The 24,213-nt window shown below is 42.7% G+C and overlaps 1 protein-coding gene across 1 annotated transcript in view; it reads left to right on the top strand.

Annotated features, from left to right (window-relative positions):
• Window positions 1-24,213, top strand: part of LOC109323749 (F-box/LRR-repeat protein 20-like) — an 87,433-nt gene that overhangs the window by 9,638 nt on the left and 53,582 nt on the right. The window contains exon 4 of the mRNA XM_019555436.1: window positions 18,590-18,759. Coding sequence (XP_019410981.1) covers window positions 18,590-18,759 — 170 coding nt within the window. The remainder of the gene's footprint in view (window positions 1-18,589; window positions 18,760-24,213) is intronic.

The raw sequence follows: 24,213 nt of genomic DNA, 5'->3' as shown, positions 1-24,213 counted from the left end.
CCAAAATCCTTTTCTGCCTCTGCACTGAGGAGAAGGGAGTTCCCCAACCTGTAGGCATGGTGCTGGTTCTTCCTCCCCAGGTGCATTGCCTTGCCCTTGTCAGTGTTGAATCCCATCCTATTCCCATCTGCTGACCCATGTAACCTGTCTAGGTCTGATTGTAGCCTATTCCTCCCTTCTAGCGTGCCCACATCCCCCCACATCTTAGTGTCATCAGCAAATTTGAACAGGGTGCTTTTTACCCCCTCGTCCGAGACACCGATGAAGATGTTGAACAGTGCGGGCCAGAGGACTGAGCCCTGGGGGATCCCACTGCCCATATCCCTCCAGGTCGAAAATGACCCATCCACCACCACTTTCTGGGTGCGGCCCTCCAACCAGTTGGCGACCCATTTGACTGTGTAGGTGTCAAAACCACAGTCCTCCAGTTTTCTAATGAGAACGGGGTGATTTACTGTGTATCAAATGTATACAAACAGTTCCTGGAATGTTTACTGTATCAAACATTTGAAGTGTTTTGAAACATTCAAAAGAAAAAGATTTGGAAAGAAAGATTTTGCGAAAACACGTTTTGCCTGATGTCACCATATTTTAAATACATTGTAATTTTCTCATTTAAAAATTATACCAGTTTCTAATATAGGGTCAACAAATTACTTTTAATAATCTTTCCCATGGCTGGGTTATACATTACCCTGCTTGGAATTTTTCTACAAATAAACGCTTAGGAATTTTTTCCATATAGGAAAAGTCTGTCATGCTTATCTTTGATAACTCCTTTGCCCCAAGGTGCCCTGTCTCATTTTTTTTTTTAAGTTCACCTTGATATGCTAAGTATGTACTTGCTCTATATATCATAATGATCCTTGTGGCCAAAGATCTAAGAAAATTCTGCTTGAGTTTATATGAATATATGAAGTGCAAATCAGAAATTGTAAAATAACACCTATTATTGCAAAAAGAACAGAAAGCCCCAGCCACCTATGTGATTAATAACTAATATGTTTATTCAAGTGACCTCTATATTTCTCACTATGTTTTTTTGATTGCTTTCTTGTTTTAGGATATTTAAGTAAAAATATTGTTAGTTTCTGTCTGAATGCTAAATTTGACATTACTTACTTGGGCAAAAACTCCTTAAATAGCTTAAGACAATTTTCTGGTGGCATAAGTGTGTACAGCACTTTAAAGCATAAGAAGGAACACTCCTTTTGTCAGCTGCCAGCTTGACCCTGTATGTTTGCATTTATGCAGAAGTGAATGATAACACAGTGGTGTTATTAGGTATTCCAGAGAATTTTTTTTTGTGTGACTTTGGGTATGTAGGTTTACGTGTGCATCTATCTCAGTTTTACAATACTGTACGATGATGATAATATTTTCCTTATCTTCCCAGTAGACTTGGGTAGGAGCCAACACCACTTCTCTTGGAAGTTGGTTCCAGATCCTCGCTGCCCTGACTGTGAAGTAGCGCCTCCTGATATCTAGCCTGAATCTACTCTCAGTCAACTTATGTCCGTTATTCCTTGTTACTCCCAGTAGGGCTTGGGGGAACAGGGACTCCCCCACAGCCTGCTGGTCCCCCTTGGCCAGTTTGTAGATGGCCACCGGATCCCCCCTCAGCCTTTTCTTGTGGAGGCTGAACAGGTTCCGGTCTGGTAGCCTCTGCTCGTAGGGCCTGCCCTGCTGCCCCCTGATCATGCGAGCGGCCCTCTTCTGGACCCACTCAATCCTGTCCACATCCCTCCTGAAGTGTGGGGCCCAGAACTGGACACAGTACTCCAGCTGTGGCCTGACCAGTGTCGCATAGAGGGGGAGGATCACCTCCTTGGATCTGCTTGAGATGGATCTGTGGATGCACGACAAGGTGCAGTTAGCCTTCCTGACCGTGTCCCCACATTGGCGGCCCATGTTCATTTTCAAATTAGTAATGATTCCAAGAATTTTGAATTCTTGATATGGTTATAGACCAATCATTTGATGTTCCTGTTTTTCTACCTTAGTAAAGAGATTGATTAATGCAACACAATTAAACTCTAGATGTTTTTGCTCCATAGTTTTTCATGCACAGTATGTGGAGCCTGGTCAGAGCAGCCTGGGCTAGCAGGGGATTCAGGGATCAGCTTGCCGGCCCAGGGCTGCTCTGACTGGGCGCCACATGCTGCAGAAAGCATGGCTGAGGCAGGGCCATCCTTGGCGGGGGGGTGAATCGGGGTTTCTACCCTGGGTCCCACACTATGGGGGGCTCCGGGAAGCTGGTCCGGCTTCACATCTGGCCACTCACCTCTGACGGTCCACTACTGCATCTGGGCCCCATACAGGCTGATTTGCCCTGGGCCCTGCACCCTATTATGGTCGTCTCTGGGCTGAGGCATGAGGGTGCCAGTGCTGAAGCATCCTTGTACCCTCTCCAGCTGCTCCACAGCATGTGGAGCCCGGTTGGAGCAATCCTGCTGGCTAGCCCCACGCTGAAGCACCTGTGTCCCAGCCATCTGGGGCAGTATCTACACGTGTGCTGCTGCACATGAAAAAACTGCACACACAGGGTAGTATTTGTATCTTACAAGTATTACCCTGCTGTGGAGTTTATTAGTTTCCTGCTAAATCGTAAAGTGGCACATGCGCAGACACCCAGATGTTAACTGCACAGTTAATTAGTCAACTGCACAGTAAGTGTCTCATGTAGACATGCCCTATATGTATTACAGAGATACTGTGGTGGTCCATTAGTTAATATTTATAAGGAAATTGACATATACTTAATATGTTTATATGCTATAGAAATATAGATACAGTTTCATCACATCTGACTTGACTCTTATTTGAACCAGAGATTTGGATGAAATGAAAAATTCTGGCGGGGTACTGTTAGCAGTGCCTTGACATATTTAATTCCTTCTTGGGTTTTTATACCTTTAAAACAAGAATTTTGCTTTAAGTGGATCACCTCTTTTTAAATTGAATTTAAGCTCCAGCATATTTTTATTCAAAGGCTGATTGTAAGGCAAAGTAGTTGTTTTAACACAAAACTAAATAAAATATACCAGCACTAAAATGAGCTAATGGTGTATGCTTAACAAAAAGAAAGGCTTCTAAAAAAAGAACAACCTCAAGGCTGTGGCTTGGAGGCAAACAGAGCTGTAGGTCACCTGCTGTAGTGAGCTGCATCTCACCTTATGTCACATTCTCACAGTGAACTCCAAAGCAAATACTTACACCTTGAGCAAACAAAGGCGGGCAATTAGAAATAGTTGGCTGTTGCATTTCAGTAGTGCTGAACAAATGTTCTAGAACTAGGTGTATTGTTCTTTTAAAGAAGTAGCATTGTCATACATTGCTTTTGCAACTTAACAGAAAAGTCCTAGCATTCAAAATAGTTGTGGAGCTAGAGGGGCTAGCATTCAGTGGGAAGTTAGCAGTTCTTGGTGTAGTATCTTTGCCCTGTGAGGTAGGGTCTCATGTGAGAAGTAAACCAAATAAACAAATGGCTATAAAACAGCTTAGTTTCACGCCTGTTTTTTTCTTTGTGTTTGTTTTCTCTCTAGCTTTATTGACCATATGGCATATATAACATAAGAGACTAAGCAATGGAAAGGAAAGTTAGAAAAGTTCTGGAGCGCTTTTAATGTCATGTGGCAACTTTTAATGAGAGAGAACTTTGAATGATTTATAATATATTTCTGTACCACCAATATTACAGCTATAGTGTAGCAGAACATTTACAAATATTAAAGCAGCATGGGCCTTTATTGATCTATCTTAGGACCTTTAGCAAGTAGAATCAGCATTTTCTTTTGAAGTGCTGTTCTGTGGGCGTGTTAACACATTCATATTAATACAATGCAATAAACTCCAGTGCTTATCAGGCTGGAGTTTATTGCTTCCAGGTACCATGTTTATGTGTGCACCCAGGACCACAGCACGTTGAGCCAGGCTGGAACAGCCCTGGTTGGCAGGGGGCCATGGGGTTAGCCTACCAGCCAGAGGCTGCTGCAACCTAGATCAGTGTGCTGCGGAGAGGCTGGCTGGGGCATGAGGATGGTCCAGTGCGGGGCTAGCTGGGTCAGCATCTACATGTGCCCTATGCCCAAGCCAGCCACATCAGTGTCTACATATGTGATGCTGTGCGTCAAATAACACCACTGCAGGATAGTACTTATATTTACAAGTACTACCCTGCTGTGGAGTTAAGTAGTTTACTCCAGCCTAATAGCCCTGCACAGTAGACACAAAGACATTTACTGCTGAGCTAATTAGTCTACTCTGCAGTAAACATCTTGTGTAGAAGCTCCTCATATGCAGCTTTGATACTGCTTTAAGTAAAAAGTAAAAGAGTGAACAGAAAGACAAATTATACCAAGTTAAGCCCTCCCCCTCTAACTGCACATCAGTTAATTTAGAGTAATTGTTTTAATCTGTTCGTAGTTATCACAACTGGAAACTAAATCAGGATAGTTTCTTTCTGAATAAAGAACTGCTAAAATACAGCTGATTAGTGTCCACTTACTGTAGAATAGACTGAACACATAAAACAGTTACTGTGATCAGCTAGTGTGCTGTACGTTTCCCTCTCCTCTCTCATTTTTTTTCATTTTGGTATAATTTGTCTTCCAGTTCAAAATTCAGTAGACTATTACCACATGGTAGTGTGGATATAATTATTACTTGATAACAATGCTTACACTTACCTGGCTTATTTCCAAGAACTTGTATAAAAAGCCATACTCCTTGATATTAGTATAACTTAGGAGACTGTACCAGTTTATCTATGCCAATTTCTAAACTAACATAGTTATAATGGCAAGTACTGTATAGATCAGCCTCAGGAGAACTCCTTTTTAGGTGTCTATGACAGATATTGAATTGATGTCAAATGAACATCCTTACAGTAACTTTAATCACTGGTCCTACTCAGAACCAAGCATATGAGTTGTAGTACTAGTATCTGTAGTGCATAATGGTGTCTGGGATTTGGGCTGCTCCATAGCCTACATGGACCCGAGGCACAGCTATTGGATATTATTGCAGTCCCTGTGGTTGCTTGGCTTTATTAACAAGCACTTAATATCATTTAAGTAATTCTTTAATGTTAAAGAAAAATAACCATTAATATGAGATTTTCATCCAGTATTCTAAGAACAGTGAGACTAGAGTCACTGTTTCTGTCCTAATCCTAAAATTAGAATCGCTGCAAATCCTGAATCCTGCTTAGTTACATGATTTAGTTCAGTCTTAGCTCCTGTTCTCAGCCTTCTTCTAATTCTTAGATGTTATAGCTACCTTAGACATAATTCTCTAGAGTGATTTATGTTGTTAATGCAGTATATACTATGGAAAATGTTTGAGTGTGCGTAATCACTTTTTATGTATTCAAGCAATTTTCCTAGAAGGGTGCTGCTTGGAACACCTGAATTTGAGTATTTTAAGTAGCAGGCTCATTTAGACGTTATGCTTTATTTCCAGCTAATTCCCTTTAGACATAGCTGAAGAAATCAGATCCAGAGCTTTACAAAATACGTTTATCCTTTAAAAAAAAGTGTTGCTAAATTTAGATTTGTGGCTACAATATAGGATAAATATTTGTCAGCAAGTTAAACTCTTAAAAATGAATAGCAGAATTTACAAGCCCTTTAGTTTTGTTAAAACAGTTGTGTGGTTTCCTAACTCTAACTGGGGATGTGGTAAGCAAACCATTCAGTTAAATGGTAAATCTGTCATAGCAGATGTATGAACCTAGATTAGATTTGCACTTACTCAGGCATAAGGCTGTCTTCTTCATGAATATTCCATTTGTAGAAAGTCTCATATATGTCTTTTCTTACCTTATTTCTTTGGAGCCACTGGGGGCTACATCTTGAATAGTGCTGGACAACAACAGCTCCCACAAATTCATGGGTGCTAAGACAGTTGAGCATCTTTTCAAATTAGGCCTTAGACAGACTTGGCAAGGTGTGCAATATGACTAAAAGTATTTACATGAGTTTGATTTGAACAAATGGACATCATATAACACAAACATGAAAGAGATTAAATTTATCTAATGGTGCCATTAAGTCTGGTCTAGAGTTTAACATAAAATCCAGTTTGGACTTTCATTTACCAGTTTTATGAATGCAGTTTATTTCAATAAATGTGAAGGAATTTGATTAAATCTCCTGTTGCTGCCATCCCAATCAAACTGTGTAGTTTAGAAGAATTTTACTCTTAAATGATCATTTTTAACACCTTGAAAAAGACCCTAACTTGTTCAGCTGAAGAGAAGGTTGCATTCTTGGGCTGAAATGGTAGGTTCTTGGCCCTTTGTGAGCAAAAACTTGAAGTATATGTTCCAAATAGCTTATTAGTGTTTGTGACCATTATTGTTTACACACCATGAGAGATGTGCATGAGGCTTGATAGATCTAGAAAAACAAACATCCTGCCTGGATACATTTTCAGTCTAACTACATTGGTATAAGAAGCAAAGGGGGTTCAGTGAATGAATGTGGACAGCGGATGTTATGCGTATTAGCAGTTTGCTAAGAGTTATACAAGCACACTTTAAAGAATACTGTCAAATGCTGAAGTCTTTACACTTTGTCCCTATTTAGTCAAACACCATCTGATGTTAAGGAGCCAAAGTCTGGGTTGAGTACAGCCTGAGTAAGAATTTCATGATTCGGCTCATAATGTTTTTCTATTATGCTCACAAGCTCTTTCTGTAGCTTTGTGTTCCTTTTGTAGTAGTTACAAAATTGGTTTATATACATAGAAGCTTTACCCAATAAGTGGTCTGTTCCTCCAACCTCAGTCGCTGACTTATGACATGGTTTAGGTGTGTGATATCATAGGTGTTCCTAATGCAGTCACAAACATTGGCTTCCTGAAAAATGGGTGTGACTGCTGAGTTTCTAACACCCTGTCATGTGCAGCCTTGGTCCGAGTGATGGGTAACGTATGTCTTACAGGTTCCCGTGATTGGCCGAGTAGTTGTTCACTCCAGGAGTAGTCTTCCCCTATCTCATCTGCCATGACTTTGAATGTTCCCAGTGGGGGGGATGACTGTCTGGGGTCCCTCTGCGGCCCATGGTCTGCCTGATGGTCACTCATGGGGCTCCACCACCCCTACACCCCAACCTCATGCCATCTCGATTGATCCTTCCATGTTCTTGGCCATGTCCCCTCACTCCTATAGCTATGGTGCCCCTTAGGTTTCTTCTTGTCTGGTGTACTAGTCCTGGAGCCTGCTCTGCTTACCCCTTCATGGGTCTTCTGTGCTTGGAGGTCCTGATTGTGGAACTTACACTCATCCAGAACAAACTCCTGCTCTCAGGATCAAATCACCACATGACACCCTACGGGCTGTGCTCCACTTACTCTATATCCCTAACCTGTCCTATCTCTCAACCCCTTCACCCGGGGAAAACAAAAGAAAGTATACAAAAGAAAACCACAAGACATTTTGTCTGCTGCTTCGTTGGGAATTAGGATAGTCCCCTTCTTTGGTTCCTCACAGCAGGGGTATCGGGAACCTAGTTCCCCTATAGTAGAGCTAGTGGATTACCCCCCCCCCCCGCTTGAATCATACTCATATCCTCCTGCTTGGGTTGTCCGCTTCACCTTTTCAGTTCCTTTCGCTAGCTCTGGGCCACCTCACTTCTCTCCCTCCTGAAGCATCCCCATCCAAGTGCCCCATAGCTCCTTTATGTATGGTTGGTTACTCTTTATATTCAGTGTAGGTGTCCCACTTGTCCAAAGCCCTCCCTGTGGCTCTTTCTGGGACTTTTCCGATGGGGCCACCTCCTCCTCCTTCCAACCATTCCCAGTACTCTCACCTGCTGTACTGTGGGTCTTCACGAGCCCTTCTCTGCTGCTCCTGCTGCTGCTGTCATTGCAGATTGCAGGGGCTGCTTCTGGCCCGCTTCCAGCACCGTGGCCTGTCCCCTGCTCCTGCTGCTGAGCCTAGGACCAGGAGCCTCTTCTGACTCCTCATCTGACACTCCTCCCCTCCTGAGGGGTTCCTGGAGTGGGTTCTGAGGCCACACGTTCCTCTGCTCCATTCTCCCCTCTCCGCTTCTAACGTCCGCCATTTTTATTCTCACCGACCGGTAATTGCTGGTGACATCACCGGCCGGACTCAGCTGAATAAAGGTGTGGCTAACGAGCCATGTGGGCTTCTCTTCTTGTTCCCGCTGTGCTGTGGCTTCTATTGCAGGTAAGTGTTTTTTTCTTATCTTAATTTTTTTGTTTGTCCCCTCTCTCTCCTGTTCTCTCCTGGGACAATGGGCAACTAAAACTATAAAAAGAGTTTCTATTTGTGTACATTTCTAAGTAAACAATGAGGCAAAAGCAGAATAGATCTTGCGTTAGGTTTGATCCAGTGAGATGTTGAGCATTCTTAGCTTCGATCTTTATCAGGGGTCATGCAGTTTTAGAAACCTGGTTAGAGACTATATAGAATCATATAATATTATGGTTGGAAGGTGTGAGAGTCTCATACCTGGTGCCGCTGCCCAAAAGCTCTGGGCATGCCTCTGCACCCCCAGGGCCATCTCACACCCAACCTGCTTACCCACCACAACTTGATGTTCCAGTAGGTGAACATATACTCTCCTGGAGGTGATACAATAGTTCTCTGTGGGTCAAATGTGATCATAGCGGTTTGTCCTCTGTGGGGTTCCTCCTTCCCTTTCCACTCAGGTGTTGTTGCTGCTCTTATTGGGACATCGAGTGTGATGCTACCTGATCTTCCCTGCAGGGAGACAGTTAAGACCTGAATCTTTTTAAGTCCAACTATTGCTTATGGTTTTGTGAAAAAGGAAAAATAAAATGGATAAGGTGAACTCAAATGGCTCAGACCTGGCAGCCAACCAGGGCTGATGTATTGCTGCCTTGAGCTTCTCTCCCTTTTCAGGGGCCTGAGTTGCTTTGGGCCTTGCACACACCACTAGCCCCTACTATCAGGCCCCTTAGGCTCCTTATGCCTCTTATTAAGCTGTCTTCTCTGGATGGGCCCTTCCTGATCTGGTACCAGGCCAGGTCTGGCTTCACCTCGTGGTGGCCACTACCATACTTATGTGAGGCCAGTGCTTCCCCTAGCTACCTGTAGGCAAGCTCCTGGTGTGCAGATGCCTCTGATGGGCCTGTGTTATCTAGGTGCCTCTTTGGGGAAGCTCTCCCTCTGCTTCCCCCTGTGGGCTTCCTCTGGTTACCTGCCTCTGGCCCTGCTAGACTTGGGTCCTTTGGCCTGGACTCCTGGGCAAGTGCCCAGCCCATGCTGTGACACAGGAAGGACACAGCTTGGCTCTGCTGTGGGATTCTAGTGGTGTCTCTGAGGTACTTCCAGCAGGAAAAGTACTCATGGTTTCTCCATGAGTCCTGGCCAGGAGGGTCTCATGGTTCCTCAGCTGCCACATGGGGGTTGGCCAGTTGCCTACAGTGGGGAACATGTCTGGCACTTTGTACTCACCTGCAGTGGGGAAAGGTGTCTGACTCTTTCCTGCAGCCCCTGGGGTTGTGAATGGCTGGACTCACTTTTGGTGTCCCAGGAGTCATTCTCTAGTGCACTTTTGGTCCACAGCCCTGCAGCTCTGGGCCAATTGGAGGCACCCTTCTGTTTGGCACAGAGCCGGCCAGCTTAGGGGCAGCCCGATACCTGTGTTGCCATGGGCAGGTGAGTTGGGCATGTGCCTATTACAGAAGGCTCAGGATGTCATCTAGATCAACTCCCTGCTGAAAGCAGGATCAGCTCAAACTAGATCATTCCAGCCAGGGCTTTGTCCAAGAATGGAGATTCTACCACTTCTCTAGGTAACCGTTTCCAGTGCTTTACCACCCTTCTAGTGAAGAAAAAAAAAGTCCAACCTAAACTTTTCTTGCTGCAACTTGAGACCATTGCTCCTTGTTCTGTTATCTCCTACAATTGAGAACAATCTAGTTCCATCCTCTTTGGACCACCCTTCAGGTAGTTAAAAGCTGCTGTCAAATCCCTCCTCAGTCTTCTCTTCTCCAGACTAAATAAGACCAGTTCCCTTATCCTCTCCTTATAAATGATGTGCCTCAGCCCCCTAACCATTTTTGTTGCCCTCTGCTGTGCTTTCTCCAATTTGTCCAGATCCTTTCTGTAGTGGGGCCCCCAAAACTGGACACAGTACTCCAGATTTGGCTTTACTAGTTCAGAATACAGGGGAATAATCACTTCCCTCCATCTGCTGGCAATGCCCCCACTGTTATCGTTCTTGGTAACAAGGGCACACTATTGACTCATACCCAGCTTATTGTTCACTGTAACCCCCAGGTCCTTTTCTGCTGCTCAGCTAATTGGTCCTCAGCATGTAGTAGTGCATGGGATTGTTCTGTCCTAAGTGCAGGACTTTGCACATGTCCTTATTGAACCTCATGAGATGTCTTTTGGCTGAATCCTCTAATTTGTCTAGGTCACTCTGAATCCTAGCTCTGCCTTCCAACTTGGTGTCATCTGCAAACTTGCTGAGGGTGCACTCCATCCTATCTTTCAGATTGTTCATGAAGATATGCAACAAAACCAGCCCCAGGACTGACCCCTGAGGTACTCCACTTAATACTGGCTGTCAACTAGACATCGAGCCATTGATCACTTCCTGTTGAGCCTAGCAATCCAGCTAGATTTCTATCCATCTTACAGTCCATTCATCCAACCCATACTTCCTTAGCTTGCTTGCAAGAATGCTGTGAGAGAATGCTGTGAGAGACCATATCAAAAGCATTGCGAAAGTCAAGGTATATCATGTCCACTGCTTTCCCTGCATCCACAGAGCCAGTCATTTCATCATAGAAGACAAGTTGATTAGGCATGACTTGCCCTTGGTGAATACATGCTGACTGTTGCTAATCACTTTCTTCTCCAAGTGTTTAGAAATGGATTTCTTGAGGACCTGCTCCATGATTTTTCGAGGACTGAGGTGAGGCTTATTGGTTTGTAGTTCCCTGGATCCCCCTTCTTCCCTTTGTTCAAGATGGGCACTATATTTGCCCTTTTTTTAATTGTCTGGCACCTCCCCTGATCCTCATGAGTTTTCAAAGGTAATGGCCAGTGGCTCTGGAGTTTTATCAGCCAACTCCCTCAGCACCCTTGGGTGTATCCCATCTGGCCCTATGGACCCGATGGTCCCTATCCTATTTTTTCACCACTGAGGGCTGCTCATCTCCCCAAGCTGTGTTGCCTACTGCAGTAATCTGGGGCCTGATCTTTCCTGTGAAGACCAGTGTTCCCTCTAAGCTCTGTGGGGTGCACAGCCATGCAGGCGTGCTCATGCTGCATTGCCAGGCACTCCTGTACACCGCACAGCTTAGAGGGAATGCTGGAGAAGACCAAGGTAAAAAAAAGCATTAAATATATTGCCCCTTTCCTCCTCATCTGTCACTAGGTTGCCTCCCTCATTCAGTAAGGGACCCCCAGTTTCCCTCACATTCCTCTTGTTGCTGACATACTTGTAGAAACCCTTCTTGTTACCTTTCACATGCCTTGCTAGCTGCAACTACAGTTGCACTTTGGCCTTCCTGATTTCATCCTTGAATGCCCGAGCAATATTCTTATTCTCCTCCCTAGTCATCTGTCCAAACTTCCACTTCTTGTAAACTTCCTTTTTGTGTTTAAGCTCACTGAAGAGTTTTCTGCTAAGCCAAGCTGGTTGCCTCCCATATTTGCTATTCTTCCTGCACATTGGGATGATTTGTTCCTGCATCCTCAGTAAGGTTTCTTTAAAATACAACCAGTCTTCCCTTTCAGACTGGCCTCCCTCAGGATCCTGCCTATCAGTTTTCTGAGGGAGTCAAAGTTTGCTTTTCTGAAAGCTATGGCCATGAATCTTATCTCAAAGGGTTAAATCTGTGAGAGTTTGTTTGCTTTATGTGTATCAGGTGACTGTTGAAAAAAAATTAGAAAGTTGAGGCTTTCAGTATTTTGTATCTTAAAACCCCTGCCTGCTATGGTAGAGAAAATAAAATAAAAGACTGACTCATTGCCTCAAAACAGCTCTTAAATCCTTTAGTAAAGCAGGTGAGACTTTAGAACATTAGAGCCATAAAAATAGGAAAACAAGTTAATGAACTTTAAACATTTATGCAGGAATTAAATAGTCATATAATCCAGCTGTTATCCTATAGCCCCATTCTTTGGATTAATCAAAATGTCATTCAGCATTCATTAACAGACCAGTCTTACCAGCTGAAGCCACTGTTTGTAAAACCTTTAAATAACTGTTGTTCACCTCTTTTATTCCCTAGTCAAATACAGAGAAAATAACTTTCTCTTGCCCAATTTTTTTGGCATACAGTTTACCATGCATCTTGTAATGTGTTTTGAGTCAAGTCATATGAAATTAGTTGCACTTTAATTTAGGTACAATTTCAGTTGCACCTTAGCATCTGTGTCAAAGGAGTCATGGGTTCTAGTTTCTTTTCTTCCTAGAAGCACTGTATATTCCTTATCTTGAAGTAGTTGAAGTTAAAGTACGCAATTAGTTTAATATTTGAAATGTCAATGAAAAGTGGAGAGCTTCCTGCTGTTGAAGTGACAGCCAAAATAACAGCCTTGTAAAGCAGGCTAAAAAGGGAAGTAATTGCATTGACTTGCATTGTTCTGTTGCCCCACCCACTGCTGTGTAGCTAGGGCTGTGTGAAAGTTTACCTAGCAGTTGAGCTTCATGGTTACGTTGCTACGGACATCGGTATGTAATGGTGCGTCAGACACAAATAAAGGCTAAACCTTTCATGAGGCCTTTTCTTGGAGATGTCTCAGTTACTTGATAAGTTTTGAACTGCTGTAGCGTCAGTTTCTCTTTAAAAATGTACTTACTCTTCATTATGGTAAAGCAAATTCATTTTATGATTCCTTGCCAGTCTTCTTGTTGCTACAGGGTTTGGTTTTGTTTTTTGGGGTTTTTTTTTTTTGCATGCTAGAATCAGCTCATGTTCCCTAAGGGTTGCTTTCTACTCTGATGTTCCTTTGGTCAAATCACATGCACGGGTCACTAGTCAGTCACCCATGGAATCAGTCTGAACACATCCTAAATACAAGGAAGAGATACAGAAAACTGAAGGGGCCTCAGCTGGAAAGAAATAAAATGAAACTATGGGAGATATGATCTTTTTAAGATCAAAAGGATTAAAAGCTTTCCAGCAAGAAAAGGCCCTGCTCAGAGGAAATCCTTTGATACCACCAACACCATATTCAGGAGGGAACTAGGAATCTGTTTGAATGAGGGTATAGTTACAATTGGAAAAGAAATATATTTAAGACATGAATTTATTATTATGATTTTAATACATTCTTGGTGTTAGTCCACGTAAGTTGAGTTCTATTGAACAGGCTCAAGTAGTGCAGAACTAATTAGCACATCAAAGACACTGCTTCTCTAGTAGTGGATGAAGTTGATGTGAACAACCTGAACAATATGATTCTGGGAGCTAAGCAGAGCATGACTAAGGTTGAGGTGTTCTGCATGCAACGCCTGACACATCCCAGAGGAAATTACTAATGTACATTAAGCTTCAGCTTTAGGTCTGCTTTTTGATAAAGCTTTTAAGAAGTTGATAATAATAATAGCAAACATATCCAGTATAGTTTTGATGCATATATTTTTACCCTGGCAAAAATCTATTCCATACCAATAAAGGGTCTAAGTCTTTTCTTATGCTGTTACAAATTAGAAGTCACCTTATTGAAAGAGAAGGCGATTAGCTGTCCACAAGTGAAATCAGATTCAGGCCCAAACTGTTAAATCACTGAATATGCAAAATGCTGAGCACCCTCAACTCCTGTTGACATCAGTGGGAGCTAAGGGTACTCAGCCCCTGTCAAAGTGAGACTCTGCTTGATTGTGTGAAACATTTCTATAACTAAGCATAACTTAGATATTCCTGTTCTTACTAAATGTCCCCTAAACAGAAGAAAAAAATCTTCATATTCCTGCATTGGTTTTACAAAAGCAACCATGTCCTTGTGTGTTATGTGCTATTATCCTGAAAATGTTAAAAAGTACAGGCAAGACAATCCCATATCTCATTAAAACTTAAGGTTAAGTTAACTACCTTTCTTTTAGGCTGAATATGAGTAGCTATTAAATCTTTTGGGGAAGTAAAATAGCTGGAAATATTAGAAGCTACAACCCATGACAGTTGTTTTGATAGCAGAAACTGATTAGGAGTAAGATAAGTGGTGTGAGGAATTATCCTGGGACGGGTTGTATATGCAGGAGTTAGGAATTTACTTGGCCAACTGGGTGCATCTACATGAGAAACTCCTGTGCAGTGGTTACTGCACATTTATTTAGTGCTTGTATTAGCCATTACTAAGTAAATGCACATAACTGGAGTTAAGTGATGCTACTGCTCAGTAGCTGAATAATACTGCGCAGTAGCATATTAGCACTGTCCATGTGTGACATGCTACCAGTATTAGGCTACTGCACAGTCAGCGTCTTGTGTAGATGCATCCACTGTATGTGTGAGGAACAGAGGGTGAAGAAGCAGATATGAGAATAGCCATGACAGAGAACATTGTAGGACACAGATGTCATTGGAAAGATAGTCTTGGGCCCATAGGCAGAGGGAGAAAAAATTATTTTGGAGGGCTGAGCATGCACACATGTATGCATGCACCTCCCCAGTGGGTAAGTCAGCAGAGGGAGGGGAAAGGGCCGCAGGGGAAGATCAAAACCCCAGCAGTAAAGGAGGGAGCGGGGCTGGGGCAGGGCTTGGGGTAGGCACTGCACAGCTGGGGTGGGGCGTAGGATGGAGTTGTGAGCAGGTTGTCCGGGTGGTGCCTGGCATGGGGAGGGGGTGCTGGCCTGGCCGCTGTGCACACTCTGGGAGCCATAGGGGGCATGTGCACTAGATATGTGCACATGGGGCAGGGTAGGCAGCCGCTGAGGGCTGAGGTTGGGGCTGCTCTTCTGCACTTGGGGTGGGCAGCGGCAGTTCTAGGAGTGGTGGCTATGGTGAATTTTGGGGTGGCTACAGCCCCCCGTACCTCCCTTCCAGTGCTGCTGCCTGCCCCAAGCACAGCCTGGCCCAGCCCTCCCCCCCACCCCTATTGGGAAGAACCTGGCCCCAGCCCACAGCAGCAGCTGCCCCACCCTGTGCAGATCCAGGGGCACATGCCCCCCCATGCTTCCCGGGGTGCATATAGCAGCAGGAGTTTCACCTCCTGGACAAGTCACTTACGGCTCAGTCCCGCACCCTGCCAGCTGTGCAGCGCTTGCCCCAGCCCCAACCCCACTTCCTCTCCCTGCCCACAACTGCTGCAGTTGCAGAAAGCCTGTGGCCAGGCTGCCTTGTGGCCCTACTGCTGTCCCGTGTTTGCAGGGGGGCTAAGCTCTGTTAGCCTCACTCCTTCCTCTGCCTATGCTTAGGTCTCATCCACATGTTACAAGTAAGGCATGATTAACCAGTTAATCACAGCTTAAGTGGTCACCCAGCCACATGTTCAATCAATTAATGGCTGATAAAAAGAAGATACAAAGTTATCCCAAAAATATGTATAGTAACTTTGTAGCCGCTTCCTATCATGCCATTAATGAATGTTTGCCTCATGCATCCCTGTGGCTGGGAGATAGCAATAGCTGCAGGCATGTGTAAAGCCCTACCTATGGCTGGGAGATCACAGCAACTGCCATGGGGACCCCTGCGTGCTCCCGCAGCTGGGAGCCTGGGGCAGCTGATGTGGCTTCCAGCTGTGAGTGCATGGTGGGGCCCCATGGCTGGGGGCCCAGTCAGCTAACCTGGGTTCCCATCTGGGGGAAGTTGCTTCTTCCTGGTGCAGGGGGAGCCTGGGATCAGGCTCCTCCTGCACTGGCAATAAGGCATTGGGGTCTAAAGCATGATCCATGCAGTCGCACCTCCTGTCATGAACTTGTGGTATAGCAGGAGGTGTGGTTGATTTGATCGTGCATTAGATCTCATCACACATTTCTGTGCATATGTTGAAGGGCCCTTGGAAACTATCAGTAAGGAAACTTTCTGCTCTGTTCCTACTCAGTTTAGGGAAACAAATCTTTGTATCTATTCTTTGTAAATGCAGCGAAGATGAACCTGAATCATGCAGTTGATTTTACATTCTAATGACAAAGGACAGAATAAGATGGGTAAACTGGGAGCTTAGATAGGACTTAAGCAGAATTTAGGCAACTAAAGCCACAAATAGCAATCTGGGATATCTCACTACAGCGGCTGCAGAACACTGTAGGTATCTAGATTAATCTGGTGCCTATGTTTTAGATTATAAAAGGAACCTAAACTGAAGAACTTTAATTTGGAACCTAAACTCAGGCTTCTAAGTAGTGCAGAAGCACCCCAGCTTGGTGCCCAACTCCTTTGTCTAAACTTCTGCCTTAATTTGAAGGCATCAGGAACTGGAGCATCAGCAGCTCCCCTTAACAGTTTTTCTGTGGCTAATCATACTCACTTGAAAATTTGTGCATGCTTTCTAATTTGAATTTGTCTGGCTTTAGCTTCCAGCCATTAATTTTTGTTTGTGCTTTTCTCTACTACATTAAAGATCTCTTTAGTAAGTGGCAATTTCTCTCTCTGATGGCATTTATGTACTGTAATCAAGAGACTCTGAGTCTTTTTTATGAGCTAAACAGTTGGAGATCTTTGAGTGTTTCTTTATTAGGCTTTTTCTCCAGCCCTTGAATATTTTTGTGTTTCTTTTTTTTGCACCTTCTTCTGTTCTTCAACAACCATTTTGAAAATGTGGCTGTATTGTATTAATCAGTGCCACATACCATTATTGTAAAATCACATCCTTGCTGTACTCATTGCTCCCTTTTTTTATACATGCAAAGATTGCATTAATTCTGTTGGCCACATCATAGCACTGGGAGCTCATGTTGAGTTGCTTGTCCATTCTCTTCCCCCTAAATTCAGAGTCATTCTTTCCAGACTGTTTTTCCGCACTGTATGGCAAGCATTCCATTGAAAATGTGTGCCTTTTAACCTTTCCGTATAGAACTGGCTGTATCGTTGGTTTTATTTCTCTTGTTTGTAATATACTTAAAAAAAAATCCTCATTATGTTCCTTTGTCTCTGAACCATGGATTTAGTTTAAATGTCTTTAGTTTCCCTTGCTCATTTCCTGCACTTTGAAATTTATAGTTTATTCCTATTTCTATCTTCTTTTGTCATGTATGTTGCTTTTTTCTTAAAACTGACTCCTCCCTGCACCACAGAAGCAAGATGGACTTTTACTGAAAGCCAAATATAGAATTCTGGTTTTTTTGAGACTTAATGACTTCTTGTAGAAAGCCAGATTTTCTTTCATTTGTTACTGTCTAAATGTTGCCTCCTAATGATTTTTGTTAATTTTCAGCTTTGGGGAATTTAGTCCTTTTGATAATTATTGGTTGGGACTGTCTTCTGCCTACAAATAATGAATATAATCCAGTTGTGATCGCTACATAACTCCCAGCTTCCACTGCAGGGAGTAATTCATCCTTATCTATCATAATGCAGTATACAATAGAGTTAGCTTGTGTTGGGCTGTTACGAACTGCCGTAGATCTGCCATTTAAACTTTACGTCAGCAAATTACCCGGTTACTTCAGGATTTGGCTCTCTATTTTTATAGTAAAATCCGATTATATTGATATTGTAAGTGAAATAACACTTAACTCCTTGCTTTCTTGAAGCTTTTGGCTACGTGGCTGTCAGGGTACAGATAGAAGTGCAGCTTCTTGCTGTAACTGAAAATGCTTTGCAGGAAGCGTCTTGAGTTACAACGATCCCCCAAACCAAACAGAAGTTCACCGTTGGTTCCAGGGGGAGGGAAATCTAGCTGCTGGCTGCAAGCCTGCAGGCAGTTTTCCTTAGCAATGGCCCCTCCTCTCTCCCAGCTTGTCCCTGTTTCAGAATGGGAGGGGGGAAAGGGAGGAGAGGGAGCTTATTTTAGGGGTTTCCCAGCAGATGCTGGAGGGTAGGGCAGGTGTACTGGAGGTCCTCAATGTGTGGGTCCTGCAGGGGTTGAAAACCCCCAGACTAAACACCCTCTGCTCCCTTTCCCCCCTGCATTTCTGAAAATAGCAACAGGTTGGGAGGCAGGTTACAGAAGATGCTTTGTTTTGAAACATCTTCATCTGACCTCACATGAAATGAGGGTTCAGATTTTTGCCTGACTGGCCATTTTTAAGTGGTCTGCAGCTGTGCACTTGTGTTTGGTTATGGCTGTAGATTGCTTTCTGTGGCCAGATCAGGTGAAAACTGTCATTTTTGTCTGCACCCTTGGTGTTATCTTATGTAAACTAATTCACATCTCATACTAGGGAATAAAGCTCAGTAAGTCATGGTAACATTTAAGTGATTTTTGTACATTCTGCTAGAAGAATATTGGCTTAATAATTATTCAGTGTAGAAATTTAAGATATATTTTCAGTTCTGACTAAGGTGTTTTTTGAAAGATGAACTTTACTGACTTTATTAGTGAAAAAACGCTATCCTGGAAAGCGAGAAACCAGTATATCCTATACTTTTTAAAAACAGTAAAACAATAGGTTTATCCTTTTCAGGTTCCTTCCAGTCCTACTTTTTATTTCAATGCATTTGACTCTTTTGGTAATTTTGCTTTCTTTTGCAGGGGGGCAGATTCATATTGTAGACTGCCATTGCTTAAACGATGAGTGGCTGATCAGACTAGGGCTCCATCATCCGCAGCATTTTTCTCTGTACCATTGTCACGATGAAACCTGGAGGATTACTGAGGAGGGGTTAAAGCAGTTCTTTCAGCACTGCAAAGAGTCTCTTAAGGTAATGTCAGTTTACGTTTAGGTTTGAGTGTTACTTTGTCAGAAATGTGATTTGAATTCAATACCGATATATTATATATTTAAAAATATGTCAATTCCATGCTCTAATGCAAGTGCAGTCTGTATAAAAACTAACTTCCTAGTAAAGAAACACCCTATTTACTTATATACTACATATCCCAAATAAGACATGCACCTTGTTTTTGGGAAGGAAGAATGAAGAAAAGAAGATTTTTTTTCAGCGTTTTGGCCGCATAGAGCTTGCTTACCCTGCTTTTCCTGCTCAGCTGAAAGGTGAAGCTATAAGCTAGAAGACCAAATGTAGCTAACAGACAGCAACATTCCTGGAAAAAGAGTTAGCTTGATTAGTAGAACATCAAGATCATTAGGAAGGAGAGACAGTTGTTAACACTTGTGGAGAGAAGAACATGAGCCTTTAAGGCGATTGGTTCTCAGTTGTCAAAATGGAAATGCCATTGCTGCTTCAGGGCAGTTGATTTTAAACTTTGGGTGGAGAAAGGATTAAAGTGGGGTACATCTATTCTAGGCAGAAATGAGCTTCCCTGCTTGAAATACATACCCACCACTTTAGAAGGCTAATTTTAAGGGAAAGGGTACCTATGATATGCAATTAAATGTAGTATTATGTTCAGTATAAAGTCTATTCTTCTTATGAACTTTTCACAGTACCTTAAAATGTAACAATCATCATACTGACAAGTATTGTTTCATTTTTTCCTATCTTTTTCTTGAATTTTCTTGTTCTCATTTTATATTTATATTTTAAGCTCTTTGCAACAGGGCTTAAAATGCATATATAAAATGCATTTTGTATATATTTGTGTAGCGCCCAGCATAGAAGAGACTGATACTAGGTAAGACTGCAATACAGTAAATAGTAATAGTAATAAATATTTTCCAGCCAGTATTATCCTGTATACTTTATTATCTTAATAGCAATTCACAGTTATATAGTACCTTATATTTTCAAAATACTGTTCTAATATCAGCTAAACCTTGGTATCCCCGCTCAGCAGAAAACAAAATTGGGACATGGGGAAGTTTAAACCAACTTTTTGAAGATGCCTGGGAAATTTTTTAGTTTGAACGACTTGCCCAACACCATGCAGCTAGTCATAGAGGGACTTTTTTATTAGATTCATGGAGTTCCTACGTCTCTGACACAAACCAGTGAAGCTGCACTTACTGCCAATTAGGTCAACCAGCACATAACTTCATAATATCATTATGACTAGTACCTTGGTGGTGTTCTTATATGCTCAGTATGCTATGTCATTGGAATACAGACATATTTGAAACTTCAACCTGTAAAATAGGTTTCTGCATATCAAATTAAACAGCAATCTGTGCCATGCAATGACATAAAACCTATGACCTTTTCTACCATATGGCTGGTACAACCTCTGTATAAAATGGAAAAAATTTATCACGTCTTCCTAGTGTCATTCTACTAAGGGCTTACAGCATTTTTATACATTTTACAGAACAGAATCTCTCATCTTTCTCCCTCTCTTTCCTTCTAGCTAGCCTAAATGCTAGTTGTTCAGCATTTTATTTTTTTAAAAAAAAGATAAAGCTAAATAATCAATTTCAAATTTGAACAAATTCACACATTAGTGGTATTCTGTATCAAGTGTTTGTATCACTCTACAAACTGAATAATATATACAATGTTTCCGCTCAAAATAACTTAATAGTCAGTGGCCAAAAATGTCTGAATATTTTGCTTATTACTTGAGAGGTTTTGGGAGCAAAAATACTAAAAGCAAGTGAAAACAAAAATGAGAGGGGCTACCTCAAGAAAACAGATTGCAGTTAGTTCTACATATTACCTGTAGGAAGCTTTAAAAAAGCATCAGACCTAAAGAAGAATGTCTTGTATTCAAAGACTCATCTAACTCTATCCCCTCTGTGCAGTTGGTCCAATAAAAGATATCATCCTAAGAAATCCTTGCCTCTAAGGAAAAATTGTATGAGAATTCTAAGCTGGAGGCCTGGGTAGACAGCTATTGCTCTTGTACTCCAACTTCTGGACTTTTTATTTAAAGGAGATTTAGGTTTCCAGAGACAGGTTTTCTCCCATTTGTTTAATGTTATGAGTTAAAGAAAAGTTTTAATTAAAACAAAATTTTCAGAGGACTGATTCAGTCTCTTCCTTTTCATGACTGAATGGTAAGAAAGCTGTAGCTCAGGTTTCACATAATGGGATGTCAGTTCTAGTTCTTCCAGACTAGTACAAATAGTCAGTAGAGTCCACAGCCTAGTCTTTCAGCAAAAAAACAAGCAGCCGTGACATGCCTTTATTGTTTATAAAGGCAAGTGTTAAGAAATCTGGAAACCAAATTCTTTTTGTTGGAAAACACTGACTTTTAAATGTTTAAAGTATTTGGTGACAAATTCTTTTTTGCGAGAGGCACATGGTGGTGGGATGATTCTCCAGATGCAGGTCAAGCTGCTGCATGGGCTCCTAGAACGTGAACTGGGTCATCCAGAATGAGTCCAGCCAGTGGTTGTCTTTGCAGGTGCACTGGACATGCAGTGCCACCAGCCCCAGCTGCTGGCGTGGGCCCAGAAGTATCAGGGTCAGAGCCCCAGGAGCTTGTGGATGGCAGCCATGGAGGCATCCATATCAGTGTTGTTGGCATCTCTTCTGGGGTCCAGAAGGCAGCCCAGGGGCTGGTAGCTGATGGCCTGGCTGTGCAGCAGGGTGGAATAGATGGGGTTGTGGTCCACCAAGGCCATGAGGTGGTCAGGATGGCTGTGGAGCATGGCAAGTGCAGCAGTGAGCAGAAGACAGCAGTGCTTGTAGGGCTGTGCCAGTAGGCTTCAGACTGCTCTGGGCCAGAGAAGCATGTGGCCAGGGAACAATGAACAGGGCAGCCCTTTAAAGAGCGCCCCTAGCACCAGGGCAGCTGTGGCTACAGCCTGAAGCTGCCCCTGTTTTCTCTAGGGGGGCAGAGCAGGGTAGGAGCCACCCTGGACCTGACTGTTCCTGTTAGATGCAATCTGTGCCTGACAGGGCACACATGTAAACGCATTCCCAGACAAAGCTTAATGGGCCTGAATTTACTGTGCACATTTTCAGGCACATGAATTGCTTATGTAGACACACCTACTGACTTCATTTGACTTCTTGATTAATACCAGTGTTGTCATAAGGGAAATTAGGCCCAAATTATTAGTGGCAGAACCAAGATTAGAATTTAGGTAAACCTAGTTTCCTATTCTGAAAACTATCCAAGGAGCCAAAAGCTTTGAAGGGCTTTGAAGGCCAGTAAATTAAGGCTGTCAACAAATTAAAGTATATTACGGAACTGTTAATAAATCCTTGGGACCATATTTTTAAAATCTGCCACCAATGTTGCAGTCAAAATTTGCAGTTGAAAATGCAGCTAACTGAGCATGCAGTTAGACATCTAATTACCAGGGATCCTGGTTTTCTCTGATTAAAAAAAAATCCCCAATTTTTGGATTAAAAGAAGTAACCCAAAATATACATTTTTTCATGATCAAAATGAAACACCACTATATATCTATATCTGTATCTGTGTCTAGATCTATGTTAGTGGTGTTTCATTTTAATTGTGGAAAAATGTGACTTTTGGGATACCTTTTTACTCCCAAAATTGGAGATATTTTTTTATCAGAGGAGACCAGGATTATGGCTTAATTACATGATTTCTCAGCACCAAGGATATATCTACAGTTCTGGCACTGTGCATAAATAACCCTGTGCTGATCTCTGTGCTGCCACAATTAAACTGCTACTAACACTGTAGCTAGCTGTTAGAAATGTAGCTCTAACACAGCAGTTTGGCCAAATCTGTGGTGGCATAATTTGTGAATGCATTTGATTGCAAGGCCAAAATTAAAGGCAGGATCTAGGCCCTTAAAAATGTGGTTCTTTGTTATTTTGTATATTTGAGGTTGTTAAAAAAAATATGGCCTAGGCCATTCTGCACCTGCCAGATTGGCCTTTTGTCAAAAATATACACCTCCAATCAAATTTCACTGTGGTGACATGTTTACCAATGCAATTCGGGGAAAATCCACATCCTGGAATATTTGGCAAAGGAACCATGAACAAAGTTTTACTTTTGCTGTGTTATTAGTGAAATGAATTTACATCACAACAAGATTAGGGGGTAAGTAAGACTGAACACTCTTCTCTTGGTCACCAGTCATTTATACAGATTTTTTTTTAAGGTCTGAAACACAAAATTGTGCTCATTTATGTTTCATGCTCATCCACTGTGTAAAGGCTCTGCAATAATTCTGGTAGTATTCCCTTTGTTTTTCTTTTCATGGGGATAATCAAGTGTTACTTCAGAATCTAGGGAACTTTATGAAAAGCTATATAAATGTATGAATCCATGTATAGATTGCATCAGGTGGAAAATGTGACCGCACTTGTTTTCATGCACTACAATCTCTTATTTCCTTTGCTGTACACCTTCCAATTCTTTCAACAAATCAGACAGGTCCCCTACAAACAAGTATTTCTCATTACAAAACTTGATTCACTCATAGAACAGATCTGTACTGTGTACTGAAAGAGACAAAAGTCCTATAAAAATGAAAATACAGTAAAAGCTGTGTTAGCCGGCATTTAAGTAACCAGAACACCCTATTAACTGGAATTCCTGGCCGGCTGACAAGATGCCTGGGGGGTGGAGGGGAAGCTCGCACACAACAGGGAAAGCTTACTGCTGCTGCCACCCACCACCCTGTGCTGCCACCACTCCGTGTGCCCCTCTCCCACTCTGCATGTGGCTGCCACCAACCCCCATCGCTCCCCACTCCATGTCCGGCCAACCCCCCCTGCTGTCAGGTAACTGGATTTTTTACATAATCAGCACCCCCACCTTGCCCCACTCATGCCAGATAACAAAGCTTTTACTGTATATTATTAGAAATGTTATGACCTTACTTTTACTGTACAACAATTTCCCTTGTGTAAAGATACTAATACTTAATATCATAGGGGTCTGAAGATACTGCATTTACCTGAATCCAAAATGACCCTGAATTTAAAATGACCTTCCAGTAATTTGATTCCATACGTGGAAAATTTATAAATGTCTTATAATTTTTTATGTATTGGAGCTAATTAATATAGGGTCTTCTTAACTATGTCCCTTGCATTGCTGCAGTGGGGAAAGCAGTGACAGGGGGGCCAGTGATGTGGAGGCACTAGGAGGCAGGCAGTAGAGATCAGGAGGTGTGGAGGTAGTAGGGGTCAGGTGGCAAAGGGGAGGCAATGGGTGAGGAGGCAGTGAGGGGACAGGTGGTGTAGGGAAGCAGTTGGGGTGGCTGTGAGGCAGGCAGTAGAAGGACAGCCAGTGGGGCTTGCCCCCTGCCTCTTGCCCTCCCACACCTTCCCCTGCTGCCTGTCCATCCCCACCACTTGCCCCCCCAGCCTCCTGTGCTCCCC

This window comes from Crocodylus porosus, unplaced genomic scaffold, assembly GCF_001723895.1.
Source record: "Crocodylus porosus isolate Cpor-Errol unplaced genomic scaffold, CroPor_comp1, whole genome shotgun sequence".
NCBI classification, from domain to species: domain Eukaryota; kingdom Metazoa; phylum Chordata; order Crocodylia; family Crocodylidae; genus Crocodylus; species Crocodylus porosus.
The sequence above is the reverse complement of the archived record's forward strand: the minus strand, read 5'-3'. Positions and strand labels throughout refer to the sequence as shown.